The sequence below is a fragment of the Panulirus ornatus genome, chromosome 6 (genome assembly GCF_036320965.1).
Source record: "Panulirus ornatus isolate Po-2019 chromosome 6, ASM3632096v1, whole genome shotgun sequence".
NCBI classification, from domain to species: domain Eukaryota; kingdom Metazoa; phylum Arthropoda; class Malacostraca; order Decapoda; family Palinuridae; genus Panulirus; species Panulirus ornatus.
The window spans coordinates 31,892,861-31,912,913 of NC_092229.1; the positions used below are offsets into that span (position 1 = coordinate 31,892,861).

The 20,053-nt window shown below is 40.2% G+C and overlaps 1 protein-coding gene across 1 annotated transcript in view; it reads left to right on the top strand.

The window, feature by feature from the left end:
* Window positions 1-20,053, top strand: part of LOC139748897 (S1 RNA-binding domain-containing protein 1-like) — a 714,827-nt gene that overhangs the window by 409,678 nt on the left and 285,096 nt on the right. The window contains exon 8 of the mRNA XM_071662261.1: window positions 16,414-16,613. Coding sequence (XP_071518362.1) covers window positions 16,414-16,613 — 200 coding nt within the window. The remainder of the gene's footprint in view (window positions 1-16,413; window positions 16,614-20,053) is intronic.

Here is a 20,053-nt window from a genome sequence, read left to right on the forward strand (position 1 = left end):
CACATCCCGGGTTCAATCCACGAAGAAAGCCCCCCGGATCCCAACATCGCCCCAAAATTCACTCTTTTTTTTTCCCTCCTTTCCCCTCCTGCATTTTTCAGGCCCCCAACACCAAAATCTTTTTCATCCCACTTTCCACCCCCAAATTTTGGGTCTCCCTTCCCCTCTTCCCTCCCCCCTCCAAAAACATATATCCTTTTTGGTCAATTTTCCCCTTACTCATTCTCCCCCATGTGCCCAAAACCATTTCAAAACACCCTCTTCTGCTCTCTCAACCACCCTTTTTTTTTCCCTCCATCTCTCTTACCCTATATTTATTTAAAAACCCTTTGCCCAAAACACCCTCATTTCCACACACCCAAACCCTCCTTCCCAAAATTACCCAAAGCCCACGCCCGCAACCATAAACATTTGTTGAAACCACTATTCCTTCAAACATACCCATTTTTGCTTTCCGAGATAATATTCTCGACTTCCACACATTCTTCAATGCTCCCAGAACTCTCGCCCCCCTCCCCCACCCTATGATTCACTTCCGCTTCCATGTTTCCATCCGCTGCCAATTCCACTCCCAGATATATAAAACACTTCAATTCCTCCAGTTTCTCTCCATTCAAACTTACCTCCCAATTGACTTGTTGCTCAACCCTACTGTACCTAATAACCTTGCTCTTATTCACATTTACTCTCAGCTTTCTTCTTTCACACACTTTACCAAACACAGTCACCAGCTTCTGCAGTTTCTCACACGAATCAGACACCAGCGCTGTATCATCAGCGAACAACAACTGACTCACTTCCCAAGGTCTCTCATCCACAATAGACTGTATACTTGCTCCTCTTTCGAAAACTCTTGCATTCACCTCCCTAACAACCCCATCCATAAACAAATGAAAGAACCATGTAGACATCACACACCCCTGCCGCAAACCAACATTCAGTGAGAACCAAGCACTTTTCTCTCTTCCTACACGTACACATGCCTTACATCCTCGATAAAAACTTTTCACTGCTTCAAACGACTTGCCTTCCACATCATATATTCTTAATACCATCCACAGAGCATCTCTATGAACTCTATCGTATGTTTTCTTCAGATCCATAAATGCCACATACAAATCCATTTGCTTTTCTAAGTATTATACATACATTCTTTTGAGCAAACACCTGATCCACACATCCTCTACCACTTCTGAAACCACACTGCTCTTCCCCAATCTGATGCTCTGTACATGCTTTCACCCTCTCAATCTATACCCTTCCATATAATTTCCCAGGAATACTCAACAAACTTATACCTCTGTAATTTGAGCAGTCACTTTTATCCCCTTTGCCTTTGCACAATGGCACTATGCAAGCATTTTGTCAATTCTCAGGCACATCACCATGAATCATACATACATTAGATAACCTAACCAACCAGTCAGCAATACAGTCTCCCACCTTTTTTAATGAATTCCACTGCAGTACCATCGAAACCCACTGCCTTGCCGGCTTTTATATTCTGCAAAGCTTTTACTACCTCTTCTCTGTTTACCAAATCATTCCCCCTAACCCTCTCACTTTGCACACCACCTCGACCAAAACATCCTATATCTACCACTCTATAATCAAACACGTTCAACAAACCTTCAAAATACTCACTCCATCTTCTCACATCACCACTACTTGTTATCACCTCCCCATTAGCCCCCTTCTCTGAAGTTCCCATTTGTTCCCTTGTCTTACACACTTCATTTACCTCATTCCAAAACACCTTTTTATTATCCCTAAAATTTAATGATACTCTCTCACCCCAAATCTCATTTGCCCTCTTTTTCACCTCTTGCACCTTTCTCTTGACCTCCTGCCTCTTTCTTTTATACATCTCCCACACATTTGCATTATTTCCCTGCAAGAATCGTCCGAATGCCTCTCTCTTCTCTTTCACTAATAATCTTACTTCTTCATCCCATCACTCACTACCCTTTCTAATCTGCCCACCTCCCACGCTTCTCATGCCACAAGCATCTTTTGCGCAAGCCATCACTGCTTCCCTAAATACATCCCATTCCTCCCCCACTCCCCTTATGGCCTTTGTTCTCACCTATTTCCATTCTGTACTCAGTCTCTCCTGGTACTTCCTCACACAAGTCTCCTTCCCAAGCTCACTTACTTTCACCACTCTCTTCACCCCAACATTCTCTCTTCTTTTCTGAAAACCTCTACAAACCTTCACCTTCGCCTCCAGAAGATAATGATGAGATATCCCTCTAGTTGCACCTCTCAGCACATTAACATCCAAAAGTCTGTCTTTCGCGCGCCTATCATTTAACACATAATCCAATAATGCTCTCCAGCCATCTCTCCTATTTACATACGTATACTTATGTATATCTCTCTTTTTAAGCCAGTTATTTCCAATCACCAGTCCTTTTTCAGCACATAAATCTACAAGCTCTTCACCATTTCCATCTACAACAGTGAACACCCCCATGTACACCAATTATTCCCTCATTTGCCACATTACTCACCTTTGCATTCAAATCACCCATCACTATAACCCAGTCTCATGCATCAAAACTACTAACACACTCACTCAGCTGCTCCCAAAACACTTGCCTCTCATGATCTTTCTTCTTATGCCCAGGTGCATATGCACCAATAATCACCCATCTCTCTCCATCCACTTTCAGTTTTAACCATATCAATCTGGACTTTATTTTCTTACACTCTATCACATACTCCCACCACTCCTGTTTCAGGAGTAGTGCTACTCATTCCCTTGCTCTTGTCCTCTCACTAATCCCTGACTTTACTCCCAAGACATTCCCAAACCACTCTTCCCCTTTACCCTTGAGCTTCGTTTCACTCAGAGCCAAAACATCCAGGTTCCTTTCCTCAAATATACTACCTGTCTCTTCTTTTTTCTCATCTTGGTTACATCCACACACATTTAGACACCCTAATCTGAGCCTTCGAGGAGGATGAGCATTCCCCGCATGACTTCTTCTGTTTCCCCTTTTAGAAAATTAAAAGTTATTATACTTTGTTGCTGTCTCTCACGTTAGCGAGGTAGCGCAAGGAAACAGACGAGAGAATGGCCCACTCCACCCACATACACGTGTATACATACACGCCCACACACGCACATATACATATCTATACATCTCAACATATACATGTATATATGCACAGACATATACATATATACACATGTATGTAATTCATACTGTCTACCGTTATCCATTCCCGTTGCCACCCCGCCACACATGAAATGAGAACCCCTTCCACCCTCATGTGCGCGAGGTAGCGTTAGGAAAAGACATCAAAGGCCACATTCATTCACCCTCAGTCTCTAGCTGTCATGCATATTGCACCGAAACCACAGCTCCCTTTCCACATCCAGGCCCCAGAAACTTTCCATGGTTTACCCCAGACACTTCACATGCCCTGGTTCAATCCATTGACAGCATGTCCACCCCAGTATACCACATTGTTCCAATTCACTCAATTCCTTGCACGCTTTTCACCCTCCTGCATGTTCAGGCCCCGATCACTCAAAATCTTTTTCATTCCATCTTTCCACCTCCAATTTTGTCTCCCATTTCTCCTCATTCCCTCCACCTCTGACACATATATCCTCTTTGTCAGTCTTTCTTCACTCATTCTCTCCATGTGACCAAACTATTTCAAAACACTCTCTTCTGGTATCTCAACCACACTCTTTTTATTACCACACATCCCTCTTACCCTTTCATTACTTACTCGATCAAACCATGTCACACCACATATTGTGCTCAAACATCTCATTTCCAGCACATCCACCCTCCTCTTCACAACTCTATCTATGGCCCACGCCTCGCAACCATATAACATTGTTGGAACCACTATTCCTTCAAACATACCCATTTTTGCTTTCCACGATAACGTTCTTGACCCCCACACATATTTCAGCGCTCCCAGAACTTTTGCCCCCTCCCCCACCCTATGACTCTCTTCCGCTTCCATGGTTCCATCTTCTGCCAAATCCACTCCCAGATATCTAAAACGCTCACTTCCTTCAGTTTTTCTCCATTCAAACTTACCTCCCAATTGACTTGTCCCTGAACCCTACTTGCTCTTATTCACATTTACTCTTAGCTTTCTTCTTTCACACATTTTACCAAACTCAGGCACACCACCGGATTTTCGGCAACTGATGGTTTGGCATCTCATTTAGTCTGAACAAAATTTTCTGAGGGAACTTGAAATTACTGCGGCCACCAGACTAGTTTACTGGGGTCCACTGATGGCGTTGTTTATAGAGTGCTCTTATTTCCATTCTTCACGCTATTCTTGTTTGTGGTGATACTTCAATTCTGTGAGATTCTTAGCTTATTTTTCTTGAATTTAATCCTAGCTATGGCTTCTAAGACATATGAGAGTGTCAGTCGTTGTGTCAAACATAAACACCAGTCCTTATCAATCCAAGATAAGGTAGAACTGCTGAAAATGATGGACTGTGGTGTTTTGGTGCATAAGCTGTGTGACTCCTACAATATTGGTTCATCAACTGTTTATAATATATGGAAGGAAAGCGAGAAAGTATTGAAATTCAATGCAGACAGTGATTCCAAGAAGCAAATGATGATTAGAAAAGCTATGAAAGATGGTAAGAGTACTGAGCACGAACAAGTGATGATGAAATGGTTTTGAGAGCTTCTTGTCAGGTAGCATGATAATGGATCAGGCTAGGACTTTAAATTACAACATGAGCGTGACTGTAGTGAAGGATGGTTTTATAGATTCAAGAAGTATCATGGAATTTCCATGAATAAAGTGTGTGGACAAAAGCGATCTGCAAACCACGAAGGAACTTCTGAGTATATGGATGGGTTTGTGAAACTCGTAGCTGACGAGCACCTCCGTCCTGAGCAGGTGTAGAATATAGATGAAACTGCATTTTTTTGGTGATGCACACTTAGGAAAACACTGACAACAGAAGACAAAAAAGACCCCATAGGATTCAAACAATCAAATGACAGTCTTACCATCTTAGGGTGCTGAAATGTTTAACATTTGTTTAATTTGAATTCTAGCAGTCCATGGTATACATTAAACACATGGGCTTTGTATATTTAGTGGGTTAGAGGTGTGTTGATGAATTATTATTATGTGATCACGGTTGGTCCGGCAGAATGGTTAATCCGGGAAGGCTCTAGAACCAAGAGTGTCGGAAAATCGGTGTTGTACCTTTATACCTTCTAATTTACTGGGAAATGAAACACAGTAAGTTCCCAAATGCACTTTCATGATAGTGATCCATCAGGGCTGACACAAGAAAGATATGCAAGTGTTAGTTGGTATATTAGGAAAAGATGTAGTTAGGATGCCATTTGGTAAACAAGTGAATCCCCTGATGGAGATCAGGTGCGTTGAAGTCTGAGAACGTGCTTATTATAGAATTTTTTAGGTGGACAATGGGGGAACTGTTTACAAATTTTATTAACAATAACGCTTTATGATTTGTTTAGACTTTCCTTAATATTATTGTTACAATCATTTGTGTATTTAATGATAGAAGATTCAATGATATTTCTTTGTAATAGGAGTTAGAGGTAATAAGTGAGATGGCATCACTCCTGTCTGTACAATGATCATAATTTTTTGCATGATTAAATGAGGCATTTATTCTTTTCCTTTACTTGTACTATATTTATGTTGCTTGATTCTAACGGAGATCCTTACCAGTCTGCCCAACATAAACCATATTAAAATTTTTACATGGTACTCTATAAACTCGGGCTGCAGAACTTTCTGTTGAGTTCCTAATTTAGATGTATATTATAGTATTGTTGTTGCTGAAGGCAACATTTACATTAAAGGATGTAAATAAATGGGAAGTAATGTAAAATTATTACTATAAGGGAGAGCTCTTAGTTTCTTGGGGTCAAGGGTGGTTTGGGTTTAGTTCCATAAAATGATTTCTTTGCCAATTTAAAAGGGATTTATCAATGAAAGATTTAGGCTACACTAACATGGATCCAATAGAATATATCTTCTCAAACTCATTATCAGTGAACTCTGGACTGCATATACATAATGCCCTAAGGAACATAGAATGAAATGATGATGATTTAACTATCATGTTGAGCTAAGTGATAATGGATATATGAGAAGTGGGAGACCAAATTGGAGGTGGAAAGATGGAGTGAAAAAGATTTTGAGTGATCGGGGCCTGAACATGCAGGAGGATGAAAGGTGTGCAAGGAATAGAGTGAATAGGAACGATGTGGTATACCAGGGCCGACGTGCCGTCAGTGGATTGAACCAGGGCATGTGAAGCATCTGGGGTAAACCATGGAAAGTTCTGTGGGGCTCGATGTGGGAAGGGAGCTGTGGTTTTGGCGCATTATTACATGACAGCTAGAGACTGAGTGTGAACGAATGTGGCCTTTGTTGTCTTTTCCTAGTGCTACCTCACACACATGCGGGGGAGGGGGTTGTTATTTCATGTGTGGCAGGGTGGCAATGGGAATGAATAAAGGCAGATATTATGAATTATGTCCATGTGTATATATCCATATGTCTGTGTGAGTATATATAGGTACACGTTGAGATGTATAGGTATGTATATTTGAGTGTGTGGACGTGTATGTATATACATGTGTGTGTGGATGGGTTGGGCCATTCTTTCATCTGTTTCCTTGCACTACCTCGTTAACACGGGAGACAGCGACAAAGCAAAATAAATATAGAATATAAAATGAGTATATGCTAAACTTAAACATGTTTCCATCCCTATGGATCATGCAATCTAAAAATGTTAATGTATAATTATTTTCAATTTCTACATTTAAGTTGAGAGGAGGTTCTAAATTATTAAGTAAAAGGAGAAATGTTTGTAAATTTTCATTTGCTGGCCAGACACAAAGAACATCATTGACATACCTAAACCAGTTCGCATTAGAGGGTAAGATATCCTTTAGTATATTTGTTTCAAAGAGTTCCATGTATAGATTACTTAATACTGGGTTACCCATTGCATAATATTCTCCATTAAATTGTAATACTCAGTCTTTTATACACAAACAGTTCAATAAAAACAGGTCATCAACTGGCACTCTTGTGAACAGAGACGAAACATCAAAGCTAACCAGTTTGAAATTGAAATGAACATTGATATCACTGAACTTGTTGACTAAGTCTACATGCCATAGAAGACAATTAAAGGGGGTGGATGGGGGAGTTGGAAACCCTGCCTTTCTTGTATTTCAGTTTCTAAAAGAGGAAACTGAAGGAGTCAGGTGGGGTCCATATCCTCCTCGAAGGCTCAGATTGGGGCGTCTGAATGTGTGTGTGTGGATGTAACCATGATGAGAAGAAATGAGAGATAGATAGTATGTTTGTGGAAAGAAACCTGAATGTTCTGGCTCTGAGTGAAACGAAGCTCAAGGGTAAAGGGAAAGATTGGTTTGGAAAAGTCTTGGGAGTAAAGTCAGGGGTTGGTGAGAGGACAAGAACTAAGGAAGGAATTGAACTACTGAAGCAGCAAGTTGTGGGAGTGTGCGATAGAGTGCAGGGAAGTATATTCTAGATTGATGTGGGTAAAACTGAAAGTGGATGGTGAGAGATTGGTGATTATTGGTGCTTATGCGCCTGGTCATGAGAACAAAGCTGTTGAGATGCAAGTATTTTGAGAGCAGCTGACTGTGAGTGTGTCTGCAGTTTTGGTGCACAGGACCTGGTATTAGTGATGGGTGATTTGAATTTGAAGGTGAGTAATGTGGCAGTTGAGGGTATAATTGGTGTACATGGGGTGTTCAGTGTTGTGAATGGAAATGGTGAGGAGCTTGTGGATTTCTTGTGCTAAAAAAAAGACTGGTGATTGGGAATACCTGGTTTAGAAATAGAGATATACACAGATATAGGTATGTGAGTAGGAGAGATAGTGAAAGGGTATTATTAGATTACGTGTTAATTGATAGGTATGTAAAAGCGAGACTTTTGGATGTTAACATGCTGATGGGATGTCTGATTACTGTTTTGTGGAGACAAAGGTGAAGATTTGTTGGGGGTTTCATAAAAGGAGAGGGAATATTGGGGAGAAGAGAGTGGTGAGATAGGAGGTTTGAAGCTTTTAACACCCTCTCTAACAGGTGGGGTAGTGCTAGCCTTCCCCACCCATAAGTAACGAGTCTTCCATGGTAGCAACAGCTTGTTTGATTCAGGATACCTTTAAGGTGCTAGAGGACATTGCAACGATGGTTATAGACTCATGCACTTCATGGGACTGATCTGCTCTGACCCCTAGAATTCTTTTGGACTGTATATAGAGTGGATGTTTTCTAGTAGACCTACCTGCACACTTGTGCACACACACACACACACACACTCTCTCTCTCTCTCTCTCTCTCTCTCTCTCTCTCTCTCTCTCTCATTGCCCATTGCCTACCCCAACCAACCCCCACTGGTACCCTCCCCCAACAGCCTATGCCCTCACATCCCCTCCTAAGCTTCGTGTCCCTTTTTCCTCCCCCGTCATGCTGTCTCCTGTTAACCCACCTAAACTCTTTTCGCCCTTACCCAAACATCCAGATTCATCCCTCCACTAAGGCTCTCCCTTACTCTTGTTCCACAACCTCCTCCAAGTTTATGTTACACCTTAACCGCCCATACATTCATTCCCTTCCTCATTGGACCATACCCCCCCCCAAAAAAAAAGAGAGAGAAAGAGAGAGAGAGAGAGAGAGAGAGAGAGAGAGAGAGAGAGAGAGAGAGAGAGAGAGAGAGAGAGAAGAAAAAAAATCCTTCATCGGCCCTACTTATGAGGAATTGATTTGTAGTATTCAGTTGATTAGCATTACTCAGTAATTTGCAAGAAAAGAGCAAAGATGTGATTATAGGAGATATGCTGGTCAGAAATCTGGGTAGACACATGGTGGAAAATTTGAGAGCTAAGAGAGCAATCAATATCTACCCTGGTGCCAGAATTTTCCTCATTAATTTGTTTATGGTTGGGGTGGTGAAGGAGGTAAATGCAAGTCTTGCAGAGAGGGAAAAGTATTCAGTCTATGGGAGATGAGAGAGCATAGGAAGTGAATCAGTTGTTGTTCACTGATGATACATCGCAGGTGGCAGATTCGAGTGAGAAACTACAGAGGTTGGTGATTGAGTTTGGAAGGGTATGTGAAAAAAGAAAGTTGAGTGATTGTGAATTAAAGCAAGGCTGTTAGGTTCAGCAAGATTGAGGGACAAGTTTGGGGTGTAAGTTGAATGGAGAAAAATTGGAGGAAGTGGTGTCTTAGATCTAAAAGTCTGGGAGTGGACATAGCAGTGAATGGAACCATGGAAGCAGAAGTGAGTCATAGGGTGGGGAGGTGGAAAAGGTTTTAGGAGCGCTGAAAAATGTGAGGAAAGAGAGAACATTATGTGGGAGGGCAAAAATGGTTATGTTTGAAGGAATAGTAATTCCAACAAAATATTGTATGGATGTGAGCATGGGGCTGTGTCAAGGAGGGTAGATGTGTTTCATATAAAATGTTTAGGGACAATACGTGGTTTGAGTTGGTTTGATCAAATAAGTCATGAAAAGGTACGAGAGATGTGTGGTAATAAAAAGAGCAAGGTTGAGAGAGCAGAAGAGGGTATGCTGCAGTGATTTGGACATAGGGAGAGAATGAGTGAGGAAAGGATGACAAAGAAGATATGTGTGTCATAAGTGGAGGGAACAAGGAGAATGGAGAGACCAAACTGGAGATGGAAGATGGATTGAAAAAGCTTATGAGCAATTGGGACCTAACATGAAGGAGGATTGAAAGCATGCATAGGATGAGTTAATTGGAATGATATGTTATACTGGGGTCCATGTACTGTTAATAGACTGAACCAGGCCATGTGAAATATCTTGGAAAGTCTATGGGGCCTGGATGTAGGTAGGGAGCTGTGGTTTTGGTACATTGCACATGTCAGCTCAAGAATGGATGTGAGCAGACTTTGCCTTTCTTCATCTATTCCCTGTGCTGCCTTGCTAATACGAGAAACAGTGATCAAGTGTGAAGGAAGAAAAGAAAGAAGAGACTGTATTGCACAGTATTATGTTAATGAAATAAGAATATTTATGTAGGAACACAAAAGCAGGACATGCCCAGTTTTAACTCACTTAGACCACATAACTTTCTGATAGCTCTTCTGGACAAATTATTTTGTAAATACTTAATATGAACTCTTAGCTTCAAATGAATTTAATTTTTCTCCATGAGTGGTTTGGACCTTTTAACACCCTCTCAAACTGGTGGACTAGAACTAGCCTTCCCCACCCATAACTAACTAATCTTTTATGGTAGCAACAGCCTGCTTGATTCAGGATACCTTTAACTTGTTAGAGGACATTGCAATGATGATGTCATAGACCCATGCACTTCACAGGACTGATCTGCTCTGAGCCTTAGAATTCTTTTGGACTGCATATAGAGTGGATGTCTTCTGGTAGACCTACCTGCACACACACACACACACACACACACACACACACACACACACACACACACACACACACGCAAACACACATGCAAACACACACACACACATGCACACAAACAAACAAACAAACAAACAAACAAACAAACAAACAAACAAACAAACAAACAAACACACACACACACACACACACACACACACACACACACACACACACACAATCATAAATCACTCTCTCTCTCTCTCTCTCTCTCTCTCTCTCTCTCTCTCTCTCTCTCTCTCTCTCTCTCTCTCTCTCTCTCTTTCTTTCTTTCTTTCTCTCTCTCTTTCTTTCTCTCTCTCTTTCTTTCTCTCTCTCTTTCTTTCTCTCTCTCTTTCTTTCTCTCTCTCTTTCTTTCTCTCTCTCTTTCTTTCTCTCTCTCTTTCTTTCTCTCTCTCTTTCTTTCTCTCTCTCTTTCTTTCTCTCTCTCTTTCTTTCTCTCTCTCTTTCTTTCTCTCTCTCTTTCTTTCTCTCTCTCTCTCTCTCTCTCTCTCTCTCTCTCTCTCTCTCTCTCTCTCTCTCTCTCTCTCTCTCTCTCAACTTCATGTTCAACTTAACACTCTTCCTCCCCCCAGTCATTCTGCCTCCTTTTAGCCCACCTAAACTCCTTTCACCCTCACCCAAACTTCCATTCCTGTCTCTCCACTAAGGCTCTCCCTCACCCTAATTCAGTAACTTCCATGTTTATGTCATACTTCAACTACCCATCCAGCCATTCCCCCTTCTCCTGCCATGTGGAACCCCCCACCACCACAACCTCCATCGGCCCTACTCACAAGCAATGGATTTGCACAACTCACTCGACTTTCAGTACTCAGTGACTTGCAAGAAAAGAACAAAGATGACTGTTCCGTGATTATAGGAGATACACCAGTCAGAAATTTGGGTAGATACATAGTGGAGAATTTGAGAGCTATGAGAACAGTCCATGTGTACCCTGGTTTCAGAAGTTTCCTCATTAAACAAAAGGTTAAAGACATTAAAGTACCATCTAAAAAAGTTTCCTCATTAAACAAAAGGTTAAAGACATTAAAGTACCATCTAAAAAGTCCTGCTTAATGGTGAATCATGCGAGCAGTGATGTTTAACATAATTCAAATTCATAAAGTATCATCAAAGAATACCATGAGCTGATTGGCACCCAGAGAGATAGATTGGATAACACTGTTATAGTTGGCACTCCCCCCAGTGAAAAAAATGTAGGTAACTGCACCTTAAGTAGAGTACTAGGAGTAAATTAGAGATTGAAATGCTTAACTTTGTAGACCCATAGCTTGACTTCTTAGGAGATAGGGATTATACAACATAGATGGTACTCACTTTAGCAGTAAATGGAGAGAACTCTTAGCTTTACAAATCAAATGTCAGATTGCCTTGCAGCTGCATGGGAAAATTTTTGTTGACCCCCAGTAGAGGTTGGTGTCTTGACCGCATCAGATTGGTGGTTTTTGGTCAGGTCATGTTGTGTTACATATCAAATGAGGGAAGTCAGATCAAATCCCCTCCCCCATCAGGACAGCGAAAACGTGGAGGTGGGTCATAGAAGCTCATCACACCTCGGTAAAAAAATAGCTGGTCACCAATTCATGCCATCAGTCTTGTACAGTAATTACTCGAAGAAATTAAGTGGACTTAGTGTGAATATAAGATCCATCCTAAACAAAAGTAATGAATTGCATCGTGTGGTAACCACTGAACATGTTGGTATCATTGGTTTAACGGAAACATTTCTGAGCAAGAAAAACAACAACTTGATTAGCGAGTAGTCTACCAGACTACAAAATCTACCATACTACAAATTTTTAAGGGACAGAGATGGTCAAGGAGGCTGAACTGCACTGTATGTAAAGTCGTACCTAAGCCCCATCAAAATTCAGACTATTGAACATTTGTGTGTTCAGATTAGCACAGAATTTTCGAAACTTTATATAAGCATCAACTATGAATGCTGGAGTCAGCCAGCAGATATTGGTACTATCATGTAAGAGAATTTAGAATGAGCAATACAAAGTAAAGACTCAATCATTCTTGGGGATTTTAATCCTTCAGAAATCAACTGAAATCAACAGGCAAATTATCCCTGTTGGAGAAAGTGCATCTGCTAGATTTATCAACTTTATTGAAGATAATTTTCCTTACCAACCCATCACCAAGCTGAAGAGGGAAGCTAATATACTTGATTTAGTTCATGCATCTCTGGAGTTCTTAGTAAGTAATACCCATGTTAGAGAACATCTGGGTACTTGTTACCATAATATGGTTAGGTTCAACATCATTATCAAAACTGACTCTTCTACAACCAATATTATTACCCCTAACTTAGGCTGTAGATAGAGTGGTGCGAAGGAGGGTGGATTTGCTGGAAATGAAGTGTTTGAGGGCAATATGTGGTGTGAGGTGGTTTGATCGAGTAAGTAATAATAGGGTAAGAGAGATGTGTGGTAATAAAAAGAGTGTGGTTGAGAGAGCAGAAGAGGGTGTTTTGAAATGGTTTGGTCACATGGAGAGAATGAGTGAGGAAAGATTGACCAGTGGGATATATGTGTCAGAGATGGAGGGAATGAGGAGAAGTGGGAGACCAAATTGGAGGTGGAAAGATGGAGTGAAAAAGATTTTGAGTGATCAGGGCCTGAACATGCAGGAGGGTGAAAGGCGTGCAAGGAATAGAGTGAATTGGAATGATGTGATATACCGGGGTCGACGTGCTGTCAGTGGATTGAACCAGGGCATGTGAAGCATCTGGGGTAAACCATGGAGAGTTTTGTGGGGCCTGGATATGGAAAGGGAGCTGTGGTTTCGGTGTATTGTACATGACAGCTAGAGACTGAGTGTGAACGAATGTGCCCTTTGTTGTCTTTTCCTAGCGCTACCTCGCGCACATGTGGGGGGAGGGGGTTGTTATTTCATGTGTGGCAGGCTGGCGATGGGAATGAATAAGGGCAGATAGTATGAATTATGTACATATGTATATATGTATGTGTCTGTGTGTATATATATGTATACGTTGAGATGTATAGGTGTGTATATTTGCATGTGTGGACGTGTATGCATATACATGTGTATGTGGGTGGGTTGGGCCATTCTTTTGTCTGCTTCCTTGCGCTACCTCGCTAACGTGGGAGATGGCAACAAAGTAAAATAATTATAATAAATAACTTTAAAAGGGTGGATTTTGATAGGTTGTATGATGCATTAAAGAGTCTCATTCTTGTTGGTTCATACTCAGAGGAATTATAGGCCAATTTTAAACGTGAGTTTATGCACCATCAGGTCACATTAATTCCCATGCACAACAGAAACAATGAAACCATTATTGAGTCTGAATGGTACAAGATCTATACAGCACAGAAATAAACTCTACAAACTTAGGAAATCAGACAGTAACCTAAGTATTGCCTCATAGTATATCACAATCAGGAGCTACTTGAAAAATCTTACAAAAAAAAGGCAATACGAAGTGTGTGTTGCAAGAGATAGTAATAGAGATCCTAAAAGATTCTATAGATATATCAGTAATAAGAAACATATAAGGTGTGTGATACCCTTAGTAAATGAGAATGGGGAACCCATTGTGGATAGTAAAAGTGTAGCAACAACTCTGAACAGGTTTTATATCTGTTTTTAAACTGAAAGCAATGATAAATTTTGAAACAATGTTAAATAGCACTCACACAGTACCAGAATTTACTATCACAGTTAGAGAAGTGCTATCATGGACAGACAAGTTGAAGACTTAGAAAAACCCAGGTTCTGATCATTTCTATCTATGAGTAATTAGAAATGTCAAACACAAAAGGGGAAGCTGGAAATTGCCTGGCAATTACTGTCCTATTAGCATCACATCAATTATATGTAAACTTCTAGTCATTTATTAGAGATAAAATCGTAGCCTATCTCGAACACAGTTTAATCAGTTATGCACAGCATGGTTTTAGAAAGCACAGATCATGCCTTACAAACCGACTTGGATTTCATCATAAGTTATTCACTACCCATACTAAGATAAAAGCAATAGATATTATATTTTTTGAACTTTCAGAAAGCATTCAACATCGTCCCTACATTACATTGATGCATAAAGTCCAAGCCTTGAGGATTACTTGTCACATAGGAAATGGGATAAAAGCCTGGTTATGTGATAGGAGGCTGAGTGAATCATGAATCATCACCATGGCCATTCATTACTAGTGGACACTAGTAGTGGATTCCTCTAGGGATCCATACTTGGGCGTATGCTTTTCATCATTTATATTAATGATATTGATGTAGAGCTGAATACCATAGTGTCCAAACTTGCACATAACACAAAGATCAGCAATGCAATATTAACTGAAGGAGGTAGGCTAAGATTACAAGAGGATCTATATAAAATCACTGTGAGTGGTTTAGGAAGTGACAAATGCCTTGTAACATCAGTAAATGTTAGCTGCTACAAGCTGGAAACCTCAAAAGAAAATATGATTAAGAGCTATGCTGATAGGCCAGAAGATAAAGGACATTACCTAGTGGGAGAGATCTAGTGTGAAACTGTTAAGTCTGTGAATAGTCCTTGTGTCATAAACTCTGAAGACTTCTTTAAGAGATTAGCACTTTTTGCTCAGTAAAAGCTGTCTTTTGGAAATCAGAGATTTTAGAGGGGAATATTTATTTGCCTGTGGAGGAATCTGTGAACACCCTTTGGCAAGTGACATCTTTACTTGTCATACTGGCTGAACCTGGTCTTTACATTATAAGACATGATGTGAGAAGGGTGACCTTTACCTTATTCTTTTTAAAAAAATTGGAGGACAAAATACTAAAGGGACTTTTAGCATTCACTTAGAACCTTCAGTCATCCAGTCTATAGTATAGACATGGAGGATATACTGTGCATATCTTAGGATCCCTTCTTTTGGAGAGTTGGTTTCTGGTGTGCCTTTGGAACATCTTTAGAAAGTATTTGTCTCTACTTTTGGATGTTTTCTTCTTATTTGAAATTTTTCCAAACCCTCCCCCTCACTTGGATATGCTCTTGTTGCTCATAAAACAGACTAACTGAGGGGAAGATTGTAAATTTTGTAGTTTGAAAAGCCTCTTCTCCAAGGTTGTATTCAGTAAGTAATTATCAGTTGAATTTTCTTGTCCTACCATCCTTTCAATTCAAAAAACCTTTCACTTTGCTAGGATTTTCCATTTTTGTGTTGACATATGCAGTGTTTGGATTCCGAGGCATCAGTTGGATCTGTCCCTTAGAGTGAGTGGGTTGGTGGTATCATAAATGTGGCAGCCTCTGATTAGCCAATAGTGGGCCTGAAATGAGCAAGCTGTCACTGCCATGGAATGATGAGGTGTTAGAAAGTACTAATCTCCTAAATATCCAAGAAATATATGTCATTGCTTTGCTTAGAAAGTTTTCCCAGACTTCAAAACCTGCATTTCTTTGTGCAGTTTAAATCAGTGACTTATAATCAGAAGGTGTGATATTGTTATTAATAAATTTATTTTCATAATTGTACATACTGTCAGTTAGAATGGGGCCTTAGGGATTTAACTAATGTCCCCTCATATTCAAGTGACTCAGAGATTTGACTTTGAATCAGATTCTCGTGATAACGTATTCCTCACATATTTTCATTTATGCTTGGATATGAATTATGTGTCTCCACCTGCTATTGATATTTGTATCTATGTGGCTGATTTACTCAGAGATGGAAGATTAGATACTGATGAAAAAGGAAAGGGTGTATAAATGCTTTTAAATGTTCATTGTTATTCATAGTTACAAAACCAAAGGTACCTGTCATGATTTTGTAACTACATTCTTTAAATCTCTTCAGGTGTGAGTTGTTTGCAGTGGGTAATGGAACTGGTTGCCAGGTGAAGGAGAACTACTTAACTGATTACCCAGGTACCTGTCAAGATTTGGTGCCACTATATTCTTTAAATTTTTTCAGGTGTGAGTTGTTTGCAGTGGGTAATGGAACTGGTTGCCGGGAGATGGAGAACTACTTAACTCGACTGATAACCCAGAAGTGCTTCGACCCTTACAATGTCCAGTACACTATTATCAATGAGACTGGTGCTTCTCAGTACTCAGTCTCTCCTGAAGCTCGAGCAGAGTTCCCTGGACTTGACCCTAACCATATCAGTGCTTGTGAGTTTTTGTTGGCTTTCTTTTTTTAAAAACTCTACATGCTAGGCCTGTCTGCAGTGCTGACATATGTCTTTGATGACCTATTATATTGGAGTAATTGAATTCCTTATATCTTTCTTTTTAATATAGAAGTGTGTCTTTCCTTCGCTTAAGAAGTTACTTTTAAGTGGGAGATAAATGTGGTGTGATTACAGTAAGGGAAGGAAATGAAAAAGTATAGTGGAAAACAGAAGTGGTGTAGACATAAGAAAATAATTGTTAGAAGAGTTTTTGAGTGTTATAGGTGGAAAAAGGCACAGGAAGATACAGTAGGATGAAAATGAAGGGCAAGATCTGGAGTGTTATAAGAAAGATGCCACTATACAGTGTTTGAAGATCTGCACAAGCAGAAATGTTATTGAAAGCAGGTTCAGCATAGATCACTTTGAAGTATGAGGTGGAGGGAACATTGAGAATGTGAACAGACATATGTATTCACTGTTAATATAGATTAATTCACATATAAATTTAAAAGTATGTAGTGAATTTGCTGCGTTGATAGAAGAAATCAATCAATTTGTCCTGATAATTGGTTGTGGATAACCAATCATTTATTTCAGAGGATCAATTTGGTGCAAGTTAGTTTGGATGTTCATCAGCATGTGTTTATTTAGTAACTTCTATCTGTATCTCTGATGCAGTTCCAGTTGGAACTCCCTCAGAGGGGTGGCCATGGCAACAGTCTCTCCATAACTAAAGAACTCTAGTGCCACTTCTTATACTTTAGTGCCTCACCCTTAACAGGCCACTGTCAGAGGGCAAGTCCAGCAGTGCTTGCAAAGGCTCCTACCTAATGTTCCAAATGACTACTTCTTTCTGATGCTCCTGCCTACTGCTTAGTCAGTCCTTATGGTTAGGGTTGAAAGAACACTATCCATACATCTCATGCATGCTAGAGAAAGCAGCAGCCCCTTATAAGCATAAGTACTGGCTCCTCTACAAAGCTGACTGGAATAACTTACAAAACTTCTTTTCTGACTTTCCTAGGGTGAATTAATGTCTCTTATGTAGTGATGCTTTTGTCTCTGCCAAATGGATAGCAAAGGTTACTCTGACAGGAATGCAAGCACTTATCTTCTCTTCCTCTCAGATGATTTCTTCTTCCAATCCAAGGATCGACCATTCCTGTTCTGAGGCAGTTCTGACTTCCATTCAGATTGTATCACTGCCTGTAATCATTGCAAGCACATGATTCATCTGGCAAAGATTTTCCTTATGCAAAGGAAGTGTGATAACGTCTCATCATCCACTAATAGGTCTTTCTGGTCTTAAGGGTATCTTTAGAACAACTTTTCTTGCTCTACCTTTCCTTTACTTTTTTGGTTCTCATAGCACTATAGCTATCTCTCCTGTAGATAAAGCCACTTTTTTTTGGCTCCTATTTCTCCTCTAACTCCATCTTGAATGACTGTAACATTCTGTCATGTTCTATGCCTCTCCCCATAATCTCTTTCAGGACTGTCCGAAAAGTGCTTCTCTCTTTGGACAAAAGCAAGGCTTATTGTCCTGATGGCATCTGTCCCTATGTACTGAAAGAGTGCACCTCTAAACTTGCACTTGTGCTTGCTCTTCATCTTGGAAGCATGCGTTGATCCAGCCCATCCCTAAGAAGGGTTACCGTTCTGACCCTGTAACTATCCTATTGCTTTGACATTTACTATTTTCAGTCTTTGAATCCCTCCTCAACTCCCACATCTTCAAACTCGTTGAATCATATGGTCTTCTATCTGTGCACCTGGATGGCTTCTGTAAGTTGAAATCTTTCCTGTTTTACTAATGTCTGGTCATCATCCCTGAAAGGTTTTGGGGAGCCATATGTAGTTGCTCTTGACACATTCAAAGCTTTTGACAAGGGGTCTCATCTCTAAGCTCCACTCTTTTGGCTTCCCTCCCCCATTTTGTTCCTTATCTAGCTTCCTCTCCCACCGATCTGTCTCTGTGGTTGTTGATGGATCAGCCTCCCCCCATTTCTCCATCAACAGCAGTGTCCCTTAAGGCTCTTTACTATCTACTACTCTTTACTCCTTTTCATCAGTGATTTCCTCTCTTCAGTTAATAACCAAATGCACTCATATGCTGACAACTCAACACTGCATTTATCCACGTCTTTCAATTCTGTTCCTTCTTCTTTCACTCGATCTACATCTCGTCTTGACACAGCTTCCTCAATAAACTCAGACTTGGCCAGGATATCTCAGTGGAGTATATGTAATCTGGTTGAGTTTAATGCCTCCAAGACCCAGTTTCTACCCATCTTTCTACAGAAAACAACCTCCAACTTTTATCTCTCCTTTGATGATTCTGTAATTCTACCTCTTGATGCAATAAACATACTTGGTATTACTGTAACATCCACTATTTCTTAGAAACCCCACATTATGGAAATGGCTTAGTCTGCCTTAAAGAAACTGGGCATCTTGTTTTGATGTTGAAATTTCTTTTCTTCTGAACAGTTGCTCCTTTTATACAAAGGATTGCTTTTTCCTTGTATACTTGATACAGGGGGGTGGTTCTAACTCTGCATTCTTAATTGACAGAGTTGAGTTGAAAGCAGTCCAAATTATAAACTCTCTCTCAGGCTGAATTCCAAACTTGGCCATCTTTTGCCCAATGCCACAGTGTTGGTTCACTTTCCCTCTTCTATAGGTATTACTTAGGTATTTGTTCTTAAAAGCTGGCTGCTATTGTGCTCACACAACTTGCTAAATCATGCAATACTTGGCAAGTGTGGGCGTTGGCAATGCAAGGATTGGCCATTTTGATAATTGTCTTTCCCTACACCTTGAAGCTTTAGAACTCCTTACCCTTTCTTGTCTTTCCCAATAACTATGCCCTAGGACATTTTAAAAGACAGGTTTTTTCACATCCTCCCAAATTTATAAATACTTTCCTTGGTCTTTTTGTTTTCCTTCTCATAATCCTACTACACTTCAATTAAGGCCTGGCTATGATGTGGACTTTTGTCTGTGATTAGAGTCTCCAGTGTAAGAGAAACTATCATCAATTTGTAGGAGGAACAAAAGTTAAATGAGGATTTTTTGTAGGACTAGTTTAATTGTTCATGATGCCACTTTGTTAGGCAGAAAAGGCAGACTTGCATTAACAAGTTCTCTTTCTTGCTAATGCTTTACTGATTCTGGTATTTCATGTTATTTATCTCAGGTTTGTAGCCCCTTACCCTAATAAGACAAAACTCAGCCAGTGGGATATAAGCCTTTATTAAAAGTATTAGAAGATGGATTTGTATGTAGCATTTATGGATGTGGAGAAGGCATATGATAGAGTTGATAGAGATGCTTTCTGGAAGGTATTAAGAGTATATGGTGTGAGAGATAAGTTGCTAGAAGCAGTGAAAATCTTTTATCGAGGATGTAAGGCATGTGTATGAGTAGGAAGAGAGG